This window comes from Perca flavescens, chromosome 18 (genome assembly GCF_004354835.1).
Source record: "Perca flavescens isolate YP-PL-M2 chromosome 18, PFLA_1.0, whole genome shotgun sequence".
Classification (NCBI taxonomy): Eukaryota; Metazoa; Chordata; class Actinopteri; order Perciformes; family Percidae; genus Perca; species Perca flavescens.
In genome coordinates this window covers 19,450,254-19,465,611 of record NC_041348.1, presented here as the reverse complement: position 1 = coordinate 19,465,611, position 15,358 = coordinate 19,450,254, and the positions used below count along the sequence as shown (strand labels likewise).

The following is a 15,358-nucleotide window of genomic DNA, read 5'->3' as shown; positions in this document are numbered from 1 at the left end:
TCAGTCCCCTCTCTCTCGGTTTCTCTCGCTCTCTTTTGCTTTCTCTCTTTTGCTTTCTCTCTTTGTCTGTCTCTCGCTCATTGATCTGTTGGTAGTCTTGCGTAATGTCATTCTACTTTCACGTCAGAGGCTGTTGGTCGTCCCTTACACCGCTGCTTTTGATCCTGCTCTATCCTCCTTTTCTTCTCCGCTTTCTCTCTCTCTCTCTCTCTCTCTCTCTCTCTCTCTTTTCTGTGGTCCAAAAGGAGTACTATCTCTCTCCCTCTCCCTCTCTTTCTCTTACTCATTCCCTCTCTGTCTCTCTTCCGATCAGTGGCAGTAAAAAGTGAACCGCTTACGATCAGCTATTCTTCTCGTCCAGTGCAACTCGTGCCTTCCTTTCTCCTTTCCTTGCTGCTTGCCGGCACTTTCTTCTCTTCTCTCCCTGTTGATTTTTTTTTTTTTTTTTTCTTCTTCTTTTATTTCCTTTTCACCCTCCTCTGACTCTGCAGGGTGTCGTCACAAGTGATTTGTTTGATTCTCTTCTGGCTCTGCAGTCGGGGTGCGCGTGTGAATGTCCGCGTGGAGGAGAAAGTGAGTGTCTCGTCCTGTCCGGCTCGCCTGCATCATCGTATGTGTGTGTGTGAGAGTGTGTGCATGCTGAGATCTGTGTGAGAGTGACTGTTTATAGAGAGAGAGAGAGAGAGAGAGAGAGAGAGAGAGAGAGAACTGAGGCTGCACTCACTGTGTAGTGTGTGTATATGTGACGAAACATGGGGGCATGCTGAGCTGAGTACGCTTGCGTGCTTGAGTGTGTGTGTGTGTTTTTTTCTCTCTCTCTCTCTCTCTTTGTGTGCATGTGTGTGTGTGTGTGTGTGCGCATCACGTCAGCTTGGCTGGGGTCTGGTCGGCTGGCTAGGGAGAGGGAGAGGGAGAACAATATGAGTGGGGTAGGGCAGTGCTAGCATGCGGACCAGAAGCAGGCTGTTGCAGAGTTGTAACAGTCTTAAGATGATGGCCATGGTCCGGACCTCCCTCCAGAAAGTGGTGGTCTTCCTACACAGGCTCCAGAGGATGGCCATCTCCTCGCCGCGCTACCAGAAACTCTGCAAGGTACGTGGACTCCAGGAGAGAGCGTGCTGGAGGACTGAGAGTTTCTGTTTAGTTTTTTCTTCTTTTTCTTTCTTTTTTTAAGCTTGTCTGCAATTGATTTTTTTTTTTTTTTTTTTTTTTTTTTTTAAACTTGCTCTCAAAACTTTTAAGGCATTTTTGGGAGTCTGCTTGAGGCTGTTGGATTTGTTTTCGATTTTATCAATGTAAAGGCTGTTTGTGTTTCTGTATGCCTATCAGATGGCCACAAAGTTTTTGCTTGGGTATTTTTTTCAATGTAAATGTCACAAATCAGGAGTGCCTCACCAAGCAGTCTGTCTTTGCCTCATTCATTGTTTTATTCTTTATTTTTGGTCTGTTTTATTCACAAGTCATTTGGTTGTCAACACATTTTGTTCCAGGAATTTTTGTTATGGGGAGTCTGTCACCTCCACAGTATGTTGTTCTAAATATACATATATATACCTATACTTTAGGACTTTTGGCACTTTTCTGCATAACAAATAATGACTCCAACTGTGTGTGTGTCTGTGTCTGTGTCTGTGTGTGTGTGTGTGTGTGTGTGTGTGTGAGATATTTTTGTTAGTATAATGTCAGTTTGAAGTGAGTTTTCACACACTAGTTGTGCAGGCATAAACAAACTAACAACTGCCTAACAAGGCAGAGCAGTGTTGCGTTGTCTTTGATTGAGTACATAGTCTGTATTTTTGTGGTTTATGTTTGTAAGAGGCGTCCTGACAGGATATATTGTGTTAGACAAACTAAGGAGACTTAATTTTTCAGTGGTCAGAGGATTGATGAGAGAGTTTACTCTATAATGGCCGTAATGAACAATTAACTCTCCTAATTAAAGTCATTAGCTAACATTCTTATGGTGAAGTCATTTAAATGCTAAAATCACACACAGCTGAACATTTTTCTGCCGCACAAATTCATTTGAAAAGAGTTTAACAGACTTGTGTTCTTGATGTTAAATGAAAAATCAAAGTCCGTTGTATCACACTCTGTAACCTGTGACAGCCGTTTGTCAGCAATATTGATTTCACCAGGGAGGAGACCACTACAGCTGTGTGTGGACTTGTTGTCATTTTTGATTGCTGATCTTTTGTTGCTGTCTCTCTTGCATTGCACAACATTGACCCGCTCTCAGTTAGAGGGCAGAGGGGACCAGCTGTTGAGATTTGACTGTGAGAGACTAATGCATCAGACCAGTTTTTGATTACTTGCCTGCTTTAATCATGCCTCACCAGTCACCAAACATGTGGTGGTTTGACTTAATCCATCCTTAATCCATGAATCCATCGCTCTTTAGTGCTCCATCCTTTTTTCTACTGCGTGTGTTTAGTTGTTTTTCAGTCTTTCTTTGTACTTTTGCCAAAGTGTGGTCACAGATAAATTCCGTTTACTATATTTTACAGGTTTCACTTGCCTCTCTAGTCTTTTCAAATAGGGGAAACGCAGAAAGAAATAAACAGATGGCACAAGGACTAGACTTATTGAAAAATGGAGTGTGAGAGAGAGTGATAAACAGAGCATTAGGTATCAATAATTTCCCTGCTCTTTCTCAGTTATTTATTGTGTGGATGCTGTGCTTGTTTTTGCTTGTTAAACCAATTATGGGGGGAACAAGTAAAATCAGAACCGTCCTGCAGCCCTGCATGTGTACAGTATCTGCTCAATCAACGCTTGCTCTTTCTTCCATTGAAAAACTTTGATTCAACTCAGGAGTTGAATTACTCATTTGCCACCGTTCAGCATCCTTAGAGGCCAGACCTTCCTGAATTGTGTCTCTACCAGTGGGAGGCATCAGTCATTCCACACTCGATTACCCTCCCCTGGGTTGCATCCGTCATTCCAGCTTCGTTTGGCCTTCCCTTGGGGGAATCAGTAATGCTGGGCTTGTCCTGCCTCCCTAGGGTGAGCTCACTGGCCGCCAGACTGGAACAGTGACTTCTGCATGATGGATTTGCTCGGAGCTCACCCTCTGGGGTCCGGCCATTCTTTCTGCTTCAGGACAGCGCTAGTCCTAAAACAGACCACCTGGCTGTTGTCTGATTCAGGGTAATAAATACTTAAATAAACTAGTGGCCCTTCTTTAAGCAGATTATAGTGATTAATATATAATGTATACACTGTAATTATTGTATGTGAGGGAAAATAACTTGAAAGAAGTTATGAAAAGCGTCAAATTTAATATTCTTAATTTTCCTGGGGAACATAGTGTATTCATACCATCCTGTAGCTGAAAGAAAATCAGCATATACATAATATTCAGCTGATATGACTGACCAAGTTAACATTTTGTGTTATGCAGACTGTAGTTTACTCTTGGCAGTCCAATTAAGCTGCAAAGCTAAGCTTATCTTCTAGAACGTATTGAATCATACCATCATATTGGTCCTCACTATGTCTGTACTCTGGCAGGATAGAGCAGGGTGACCACCGTGCCAGCTCTCCAAGCTATAAATGATGGAAACTTTATAAAGTCTCCTGAGTCATAACCGTCAAGTCATCTGTTACTGTTAATCGTGCTTGGCTGGTAGCTTTTGGGTGTTTGTGTGCCCCTTTAACAGCACTCATTACGTTGATGTATAATACTGAGCTTAGCAGAAGCCATTTAACTTCAACAGTTTTTAGAATTGCAGTCTATTATTTGGTATGTGAATTGTTTTCTTCTCCCACTTTCCCAATTTGAAGCTACAATGTTTAATGAGCTTGTAGGCTATTAGGGATTTTACATCTATGCAGTGCTCCCTAAGGCTTTGTTTATGTGTATGGTCCTATAGTTTATTTATCCCACACACAGAATCGTACTCACTCCCATTGAAGACGCCAGCTAAACGCCCTAAATGTAAATGTGACTCATTGTGATGTCCTGATCGTTTTTTTTTCCGCCACCTCTTTTAGCTTTACGTCCTTGTTCTCGTTTCTTCTTTGCTTGCATGCTCATGACATGAATAGTTTACAGGTAAAGAGTACTTCTGAGTAGCATGCCTGGTTAGCTTATACTGAGGCATACACAGCCCCAGCAGCTCATTTCATCTCGCCACTTTTGCTCTGCTCTTTCTTTCTGAGTGTAATCACTAGCTGAGAATTTGCTGAAGGGCACAGCTCCCTCCTGAGGAGTGTCCTCCTACTCTCATTACTGTGATATTGGCGCCTAGTGTGTGTGTTTGTGTGTGTGTGTGTGCGTGTGCGTGTGCATGCGTGTGTGTGTGTGTGTGTCTTTGTGGTTCTCCAGCCAAAACCTACTTTAGAAACAGCCCTAAAGCATTCACAGTGTATAGTCATGCCTTCACTTTCCTATTGTTTGTCTGGCAAATACTTTGGCCTTTAGGCTCCACACTCCACACTATCCACCTTTTCTTGTGGCTCACTGCTACCCCAGGACAGGTGACTCAGGCATGGGCATGGAGCCCAGCTGTCTGACCTCCCCGTCCTTCAGCTCCATTGGGGTCCTCTGGGTTATTAGCAAGTGTTAGCATTAGCAGTTAGAGCCTCAGGTGCAGGCAGATAACCCCCCATATCTCCCTCTGTAACCTGGCTCACACTCAAATCGCAGACTTTTTTGTTTCATGCATTCTTAGACACATTTAGCTTATGAACATACATGCCCACAATGCATTCTGTTATCACACACACACACACACACACGCACACGCACACGCACTCATTTACTCACTCAACCACAAGTTAACACACACTAACTTATTTGCAGCCTGAGTGATGAGTCACAGGTGGGAGAATTATGGGGTAAGTAACAAATTCATTAATGCAGATCATTTAAATTCATCGAGACGATATTGGGAGAGAGCAGGGACAGTAAAAGAAAATGAAGACGGGATTCCACTCCCAATCAACATTACATGTAAATCACCACAGATGGACCTCCTGTTGGCAGTGGTGATTTGAAATAGCACTTAAATCACTGATACAGCCCAGAGTTAAGCTGCTCTCCTGTGCTCAATTGCTTTTACTGCAGCAAGTGATCGTTCGATTAGCAGAAGATGAGGAGAAACTTGCAGTGTGACTGACAAAAGCCATCCTGGTTCTAGATGAAATATGTAATAAACTACATTTTATACTGTATTATTAGATGCAAATATAAATGGAAATAAAGTCCTTCAACCTTTCTGCCTCTCTCTCTCTCTCTCTCTCTCTCTCTCTCTCTCTCTCTCTCTCTCTCTCTTTGTTTGTCTCTCCCACATCCAGTACAACCATTTATCACGGCAGTATTGCGTGTGCTTTTTTTTTTCTTTTTTCTTTGTGCACGACAGCGATGGATTTTGTGCACACACTTCCATTAGTGGCTTTCAGGCAGATCCCACCAGCAAGCTAAACCTGCTAATGCATGTGCGGTTTATAGTCAGAAGGACGTTATGGTGCTGGAAAGCTCTGTAACCACCAAGCCCCTCAACATGTGATGGTCAGAGTAAACAGATTGCAGCAACAGATGCAAAGCTACCTATGGAAAATTATGTTTATTTATATTATGGTTGCATTAATATTGCTTCACAATTCTCTGTATTGGTTAGATATCGTGATTGTAACGTCTACTTTTTAAAGCAGTATTTTTGTACCTTTGGTTTCTTTTCTTTTTTTTTCATTGGTTAATTATTATTGCCTTGAGTATGATGAATCATTACATTTTAGTATGGGCTAGTGTGTTCAGCCCTTTGGCATGTAGAGCTGGATCTTTACTGGAAATGTTTCAATACTGGTGTCAGTAAGTTACCTGGGTTTAGGGCAACTAGCTTAGCTTAGCTTAGCATATAGACTGAAAGCAGGTGGAAACAGATAGCCTGGCTTACTGCAAAGACATTTTTTTTATTGTGTTTGTGTAATCCATATACAAAAATGTAAAAACATAAATTGTGGTTTACCTTTAAGTACAGTACTTATACTTGATGCTATACACACATTTCAGGTGTGTACTGAAGAAATATCTAGCTGCACTAGAAGACATGTTTGTTTTTATCAAGGCGACAGATCAAGGTCAGAACTCTCTGATTCCCCTGACATCATGATCTTTGGCCGGCCCAGACCTCACCGGATCACACATGGAGACAGGATAGAGATTACGATGTCCTGCTGGCTCGGTGGACAAAAGGCACATACCACATAGCATTCGACTCCATCTCAAGATTTTTGCCCTCTGTTCTTTTCTCTCCTTCATGTCATGACCATCTCTCCCTCGACTGCAGCATTGCTGTAAAAATTTATGTGAAAAGTACTGAGAAATTTCTAGAGACTAATACAGAAAGAGAGAGAGAAAAGGGGACACATTGACCTCGAGGCGGTGATGTTGCCAGCTTCAAGTCTCTCTGACCTTCCAGCTCCCCGTGACCCTCCTTTCCGTCAGCCACACTGTTTGCCACACCGAGTCATGGGTCAGCTTAAGTGGAGGATATTAAATGAGGCATGCAATCATATATACTTTTCTGCTCTTTCTATTCCTGGCCTGACGATCAATCTACAGGGACAGGGCATGAGCTCTGCACCCTGCTAGTATCCCACCCTGCCAATATCTATGGTAAGCACACAGACATAGTGCTGACTCACCGTCCATATTGTTTTTTTCTCTGTGTGTTTGTGAATGCGTTTGTGTACCTCTGTGGTGTTGACAAATATCCCATTCAGATTGGAGTAGAGATTGTGGTGTGTAATCCTTGCTCTAACACACATAGTGGCCCACTCAATCGGCCTCACACACACAATCGATAGCATTAGGCCAAAAATAATGATCAGAAGAAGATTGACCCAATTATTATTATGCAGATTTGACCTAGAAATCATATGTTTTTTCCCCCTCCTCTCACCGTTACCTCCTGTTACTTCTTTCCTCTTTTCTCCTTCGTTCATCCTGTCCTTCTATTTAGCCACCTTAACTTTAACACTCATTCTTTCAACTTTGTGTTCTTCTCTCCTTTAAAGGGTAATTTATTCTTTAAAAAAAGATAACATCTGCTCCTATATGTCATTTGGTTTTATTTCTGCAGTGCACTGAGCCCAAACAATTTTGTAATTCTTCTGTGGAAGACAGGCAGTGCACATTTTTAGTTATCACTCTTCAAACCTCTTGTTCACATCTGAGCGAATGTCTTTGTTTTGCTGTCATTCTGTTTCTGACTGTTGCCCTTTTTGTCGAGACAAACTTTTATTTGATCAATTCAACAACCTTGTAGGTTCTTTGTACAATCCCACTTAAGTTAAATAACTGGTTTAACTGAGCAAGTTTCTTTTTTTTTTTAGCTGAGAATTATGAAGCCACACTCCTCTCTTCCTGTACCTGTCTTCTTCCTTTTCTGTTATAACTCCTCTCCGTACCAATTTCCCTAATACCACCCCTCAGTAAGCCAGTAAGTTAGCATATGCTCTGGCTCATATCCTCCTCTTTCCATTTATGCCGTCATCTGCTCCTCGCATACCACTCTTAAATCATTCATGCTCTCCCTCTTTTCCTCCCATCCTGCTAAAACCTTCTGCCCATCTCTTCCTCAAGTCTTAGACAGATGGCTTACATGCTACTTGAGCATGCCTTGATGCCACGCTTATGGAGCAGATCATTACATGCTGCTAAAACATTGATCAAATGCTTTCCCTGACATGGCAACATCTAATTATACAAGGTCAGAGCCTTGGGGGCCAGTTTCCATCACTGAAACTACGTCCACTCACGCACTGTATGTGATTGTTTTTGATTGTATTTCTTTAACAGTAAAGCTTGATTTATGGTTCTGCGGAGGCTCCATGATGTGTAGTTACATTTTTCGAGAGGTGCACGTCAGGCTATGGCGTAGGGTCCCGCGTAGGTTTGTGTCTCCGTAGCAATGGCGTAGATTTTACGCAGAAGTATAAATCAAGCTTGTGTACTGTGCATGTTGCCATGAGGAGTCTGTCCTAGCAGCCTCTTGAGGTAAATGTAAACATCTGCATGTAGATGATAACATTATCAAATATGTCAACAATTTGTCAGGCAAGACCTTAACTAGGGAATCATCTGAATACCTTGCTAATCAAAACATTGGAAATTCAATTACACTTTCAATTTCCTGTGATGGGCAGACCAGTGACTTGTGGCTGTCAGTGGCCTAAATGAAGAGAAAAGGAGTTGACAGAAAAGCATCACCTATAGGTAGTTGGAGGGTATTAAACAAGCAAAAAAAGAGGCAGAAGAAGTACAACAGAAACGATGTTACCAAGGAGAAGGTACAGGCAGTGTGCATTGGTTGAAGGAGGAGCTTAGTGTACTGCCCTCAGAGGTAAATACTGTGGTGCGGCAAAAACAAGAGCAACTGAAAATGGTTTCCGCTGTTATATCACAGGGAGATTAAAGACAAATCGTGCTATATATAGTCTGTAATCAGCAGGAGGGTACAGCCTGCAAGAGGAGACAGAGTCAAATGTCACATTAGTAATTGTGTGGAAAAATAGTTTGATTGGTATGATGGGTAGTCAGAAGCACTTCACAGAAATATTAGGGAAGAGTTTGTTTCAGATCTCAACTTTGCCCAAAGGAGTTCTTGCTGTTGTAAAACTAAAAAGACACCCTTTCACACAACATGGTTAAAAGATTAGACATGAGACAGCTCCATCAAATGTGTGATATTCATTAGAGTTGAGAGAGGGATGAGAGATGACAGGAGAAGGATCAGTGTGAGCCCTGAAAATGTTTGTGATGGTCCAACATAAACTTTAACTCCGCTTGAGTAGTACCTTCACACATCGGACCACAGACATCAAAGAAAATTCAGAGCTGTTAGATGTGACGAGGAATCAAATTAGATTTACTACAGTGCTGCAAGTGTGGGTGTTCATCGGTTCAGCATATTTCATAGTTATCACCCAAATGTCTGAAAAGAGGGACATTTTCACTCATCACCCCAGAGGAAATGAGTCTGGCTTCCCAGAAAAGGAAGCAAGGAGGGTGAATCAAAAAGCAGCAGAGGAAGATAAACATGTCATGACAGAAGAGAAAATGGCTGCCAAGTGTTTTTTTTATGTTTCTTTTACAAAAACAAACTAAGGTGAGGAAAGAGACAAAAGAATGACATTGTAGAAGGATAGAAAATGGAAAAAAGGGATACTGCGATGAGAAGTGGGAATTGAACTTGGTGAAAGGGTGGGAAACATAGGAAGAAAGAGGTTGAAAAGACAGGAGCCTGACAGGAAGAAATGGTCGATAGAAGTGTACGATTACTTTTCATCTTTGAGGTTTACAAGGCTTATTTGAGGGTCACTTGAGTGACGCACACGCACAAACACACACACACACACACACACACACACACACACACACACACACACACACACACACACACACACATATATTAATAGACACGTGCACACTGTCCAGGATCGATCCAAGTCTGAAGTCTTTTTAGTCTGAAGGATATTCTCAGTTTGGGCATTGGGTGAAAACTTTAGGTTACTTAACGTAACCCCGGTTCTTTGATAACAGAGTGAGGTGTTTCACTATGGCAATCACCTCAGCATGACCAATTATGGAAGCTCCAATGACACCACGTCTACGTTACGCGCTTTGCAGTGGTTAGAGCCAAGAGCAAAACTGTTTTAAGAGAGACAAACTTCATCCCTACTGCCTCCATAGGAGGGGCGGCTCCTTGCTGCCACAGTCGCGAAGGAGTGTCTCCTCCACAAGTTGGGCTTGTCTGATCGAGACTGCTGGCTAGTCTGTTGACCAGCGGCTTGTCTCTGTGGCTTTGCAGCCCTTTGCTTTGCCTTCACTGCCGCTGCGGCAAATCCACCTCTCTGTCCCTGCTGGGGGCGGGGTGTGAGTTTTCGGGGCAGGCAGAGGTCAAAGGCTTCGCCCTCCTGTTTTCTGAGGGTGCTGGCCACTCTCATTTTCTCTAGAGCTGGACCAAACAAACCTTTGGTGGGTTTGTATGTTGCATCCATAACCGCTTTCTGTGTGTCACTCAGGCCCGATAGGGTCAGCCACAAGGCCATCTCACCTGCGACCGCGAGCCCCATTACACGGCCGCAGCCTTGCACTGCACCCCGTGAGGAGAGCAGCACCAGGTCATTCACCACACAGATTTTGTCCCAGAGGACCGGTTTAGGTTCCCCTGAGTCCAGCTGACGGCCCATCTCCTCGAGGATTTCAGCCTGGTACGCAGTCAGCAGTGTCCTTGCATGTAGAGAGCACACAGACTGCGCTGCATATCTGTACATCCTCTGAAAACATGGAGGCGGTGAGGTGCTCCATCTCGTTAGGCGGAGAGATGCTGTGGGAGGCTGAGAGAGAGCGGCGGTTTGGGTGGAGGTGATGAGCCACTGAAGGCTCCACCACTGGGGGTTCGGCCAGCCCCAGTGCCTCCATCCCGTGGATCTCAAGCTTAGAGTAACCCTTGGTTAAACGGGCTGGACCAGTACCGGCTCATTTCCTTCATACAGGCAGGCACTGCCGGTAGAAGCTGTTTCGCAGGCGGCTGGACTGGTGGGAGTCTCTCTCTGCCCCCTCGGGGTCCTGGGCTGCCGGCCATTGTATCCCCAATTTGGAAGCTGCCCGTTTACAGACCTCGTACAAGTTGCTGTACGCCGGGGGATCAGCGTCGGATGCACTAGGAGGCCTTGACTGTTGAACGTGGAATCCCCCATGACGTGCGTCCCCCACCTCCTCCTTGTCCTCCATTCCATCCATGTTGAGGAGATCAGAGATGGCATCGCACTCTGCGTCCTCACAGCCTGGTTCCACTTTGAGGAGGTCCTCAAAAAGTGGAGGCATCATGTCCGCATAGCTACGTGTAGCTCGCGGCTGATTGGTAAAATAGTTACACAGCTAAGCAACCGATAAACAAATACCGACTAGCTGACAGAAAAGCAGTTTGCCTTGACTCGGACACTGCTTCCAAACTGTGTAACCACAAGGTAAAAAACTTCTTGCGAAATCCTTACTCAGCGAATCCAGACTGTTAGCAGATAACCAACCAAGCTAGCCCAGAAGTGCTGAGGGAGCTTAGTATAGTTTCTTCACGGGAAGAAAGCAAGAATGATTTGTAAGGAGCTGTTTGACTGTGATTATATGAGGGGGCGTGGCCCTAGCACAATTCGAAGTGTCACGGACAGACGTGGTGTCATTGGTGTCATTGGAGCCTCCATAGTAGCCGAGGCGATTCCCATAGTGAAACACCGAACAAAGTTAGAAAAAGAACTCATTTATTGCTTCAGTACATGAACAACTTAATTTTCACCGGCAGCAATGTGGACAAAAGAAAAAATACCAAAAAAAGCCTATTACACATTTGTGCAGTTTACAGCTGGGTGGGTCTTGTTGAATGTCTCCCTCTTTTAGTCTCCGTCCTTGCTTCAGCGTGTGTGTGTGTGTGTGTGTGTGTGTGTGTGTGTGTGTGTGTGTGTGTGTGTGTGTGTGTGTGTGTGTGTGTGTGTGTGTGTGTGTGTGTGTGTGCGTGCCAATTCGTGCCTGCTAAATATCATTGGGATTAGCACTGGGGGCTTAATTAAAAAGCAATTACCTTTGGTCGCTGTGGGCGACGCTTGGTGGAGAGTAGCTCAACTAATCTGGTGAATGGTGTGAGGGACCCTCAGCGTGCAACACACACAAACCTGCACACAAATTGTGCAATTGTCTGCAGAATTAAAGGAGGATTAAAACAATTGTTAATTAGTGAAGAGGGGTGGAGGCTGAAAGTGTGGAGAAGGGGCTGTAGTGCCAGACACATTGCATTCCCCTCTGCCTCTCAAAACCTTTGTATGTTTATTTATGAGGTTAAAGTGGCAAATTATATACCCAGAAAAAAATAATTTTCTGTGATGGGCTTGTAAGCATGCTCTCTCTCCCTTTCTCTCTCTTCCATTTTTGCTTTCTTTCTCTTTAAAATCCTAAAATAGGTTAGCACAGTTAGCACCAGAGCTAATCTTTTAATTTTAAAGCTTCAATTAGATGTTGCTAATGACAGTAATTAGATCATCTCTCTGAGACTCACTGCAAAGTGCCCTTGAAAAAAAACGTGTATGCTTGAAACAGTAGAGGGAAATCTGCCAAAAATGTGTGTGGTCGTGTGTGCGTGTGGTTGTGTGTGTGTGTGTGTGTGTGTGTGTGGGGGGGGGGGGGGGGGGTTGCTTTAACACTGACAGAGCTTTGTGAAACAAAGGATGCTTTGTGTTCACTTCTAAAACTGAAGATTTACGTGTGAGGGTTGTGTGAAAACCTCAGGTGAAGTTTGGGTTAAGAGTACCCAAATAGGAAATTTACTCTGAGTGGCCGAATTTGACACCCGACCCCGACCCAAGACGAGGCTAAACAGGCTTTTGTAATTGTTCTTCAAAATGTTTACTCACAAATAAAAATAATTAAAATGAAAATAGCATTATACCATCACATTGTATAGCATTCGGCCCACCAGCACAAAACATGTATACCTTCTTCTAGTTGATAAGCCATTGGTTTATTGGAAATACACATATTATTTAACTACCAACATGTAACACTAAAGCATCTAAAAAATATTCAGCCTTACCAGTTAATAGATCAACTATGCCATTTCCCAAATATCAGCCAGATGAACGTGGCTGGTAAAGTCTAAATGTTTTTCCCAGCTGAAATTGACAACAGTACAAACCGTCAACATCCAGAACAGAACTTTGTACAGGCATGATTGTTATGTTCTTTAAGAGTAGGAGTTGTGGAGGAAGAGAAACAATTCACTGCAGGTGGTTTCAGTGCCAGCCTCCTCTGGTCAACCACATTGGCTATGCTCCGTCTCTCGCTCTCCAGTGGCCATTGCGTATCTACTTGCACCACATTACACACATTGACGCAGGCGATTTGCAGTCTCAGGGAGCAAAAGAGAGAGAATTTTCTTTACAATTTACTTTTGAAAATAATCCATACAAAGCCTGAAGCAACAAAACAGACCTAATACCCAACCTGTTGTCTAGACCCGTCGGGTTTGAGTCAGGTTGCTGAACTCTTAGTTGAGGTCTGTGGGCAGTGTTAATTCTAGGGTTTGTGGTTAGAAAAATAGGATGTAGTCGGTTCTCATAAAAACAGAGCTACAAATTGTGTGTGTATGTATTCTGCTTGCCCTCAGGTTTGTCGATTTGTGGTAGTTCATCAAGATTTAATTTTGGATTGATGTTTTCCATCCCGGAGAGAGACCATTAATTACCAGTAACCATTCTGGGAAAATACACACACGCACACGCACACCCCTCTACCCCTGGCTGATGTATCATAATTGTCCTGTGTTCTCTTTCCATCCTGCCGTGCTCTATTTATAGCCCATTTTAGGCCCTGCCATGGCAACTAAATGATTGACAGGGCAATCGACGGGCATGCTCAATCCATCTGGCGCTCACCTTCCTCCTGCTGACCTTCTCTGTGACATCACCAGTGTCTGACTGTCTAGTTTGACTCTGTACTCTCTGTGTGTGTGATCATAACTCAGTTTGGATGGCCTTACACCCCGCTGCTAAATGTCCCCTCTCACACAGAGAGAATACCCAGCTCACAGAGGTGTGGGTCATAGAACACTTACTCACATACTACATTTACCATATTTACATTACATATTACATTCACATGAATTACTTACCCTTTAACCCCAACCTTTGTTCCTGTATATTAGCTGGACTGTCAGTTTGTATTCAAAGTTTAAAGTACTGTTTGAACACGTGGAAAATATTAAGTATTAAATCTGTTATCAATTGTGCTTATTGGCTTATCATGACAGCACCTCAGATGAGTTGCATGTGTTCGTTTCAACTCGATATTTTGTGAAAAAGCATATATTTATAATGTTTTGACATTTTCTTAGATATCAGATTTGCCTTTTAATCCCCTTAGATTGTTAAGAACATCAGCAGTCAAGTTCAAACTCATAATAACTCAGCGGTTCTTAGCCTCAAGTGTTTGCACACGAGAGGTCAAATGCTACATTTGCAGCAGCAACAGTGTTTTGTTTAGAATAAAAAAAGAATGTCTGAGGAATGATAAAATGACCACTAACAAAAAATAAACTTAATCTAAAAATGTCATATTTGAGTAGCGCAGTGCAAACTATCAGCAAATTCGGGAGAAGTTTGAATGTCACCTTTTTTTTTTTTTTATCACAAGCCCAAAACAACTTAAATCCACCTCAGAGTTTGAGTCCATCTCTCCACATATGCTGCCATGGTACTAAATACAAATTGATTCTCACATGTACAGCAAAAACAGACCAAATACTACTTTCACAATCTCTATCTTCCTCTTTGTTTGGCAGGAATATGTATTAGTGCCCTGGAGTGTAGCTGTACTCACTACTAAATCTCCACTCTCCTGTTAGCACTACAAAGATGTTAATTCTTAACTTTATAATGTTTGTTGACAGCATGGGGAGCTTACTGTCTCAAGATCAGCAGAAGTAGCATTCTGACGGTGTGACGAATTTGAATTTGGCATCATGACTATATGAAAGTACATGCTTTGGGAATCTAGCTGATACTGTTTTTTGTCTCTGCTTAGCTGCATCTCAGTGTGCCAATTGAAGTATTATCATTAGTTCTCGCCATCTTATCCACCAACTCCCGTATTCTCTTAAATATTTGCTACATGCTAGAGTGGTTTAATAAAGACTTGTAAAAAACATTTCTAAAAACAAACCCCAGCTCTATTGTAGTCCAGCCTTTACTTCTGTCACAAATGTGCGTCACTTTGTAACACACACTATAATGCTCGCCAACGTGCTAGCATGGCACGCCCCCTCATACTCTGCTTCTGATTGGTTGGTTGTCCTTACCTAGCTACTGCACATGTGCGACTCCCAACAAAGATGGAACAGAAATGTGATGCCTCACTCGGTAGCTGTTACGGAGAGCTCAACACACAGGGTGAAAAGAGGAGCTTCAGCAATGTGCAGTACGACAAAAATATGGTGTTTTTTGAAAATTAAACCATTTAAACCTATTCTGGTACAACCTCTAAATACAATTATGAACCTGAAGATGAGCATAATATGAGCACCTTAACATCTAATCTTTGTATGGAAAATTCTGACAGCATTAACAAGGTGTGGGCTTCATTGTGTATGGGTTACAATACCATACAGCTAGCAAGCATGCACTGCAATTGCTGGTTGCCATGACACTGGCACCCTATTGGAAAAGAAAAAGGATCACCGTGCGAGCAGGCGAGAGGAAATAGAAAGGAAAAATTATGAAGGAACAAGAAATGTCATCTTACCCTACACATGAAGCAGAGATATACTTTGGTTGTATGGTCACAGTCAAAAAGTGGCAGTTTGTG

General features: G+C 43.0%; 1 protein-coding gene across 10 annotated transcripts in view; it reads left to right on the top strand.

The window, feature by feature from the left end:
* The window catches only part of utrn (utrophin), a 181,355-nt gene that overhangs the window by 67,224 nt on the left and 98,773 nt on the right, over positions 1 to 15,358 (top strand). Inside the window, exon 1 of one of the 10 annotated variants that reach the window (XM_028605478.1) lies at positions 235 to 1,092. The exons of the other annotated variants lie outside the window; for them this stretch is intronic. Coding sequence (XP_028461279.1) covers positions 946 to 1,092 — 147 coding nt within the window. The 5' untranslated portion in view covers positions 235 to 945. Of the gene's footprint in view, positions 1 to 234; positions 1,093 to 15,358 lie in introns of those variants that run through there. 10 annotated transcript variants of the gene reach the window in all.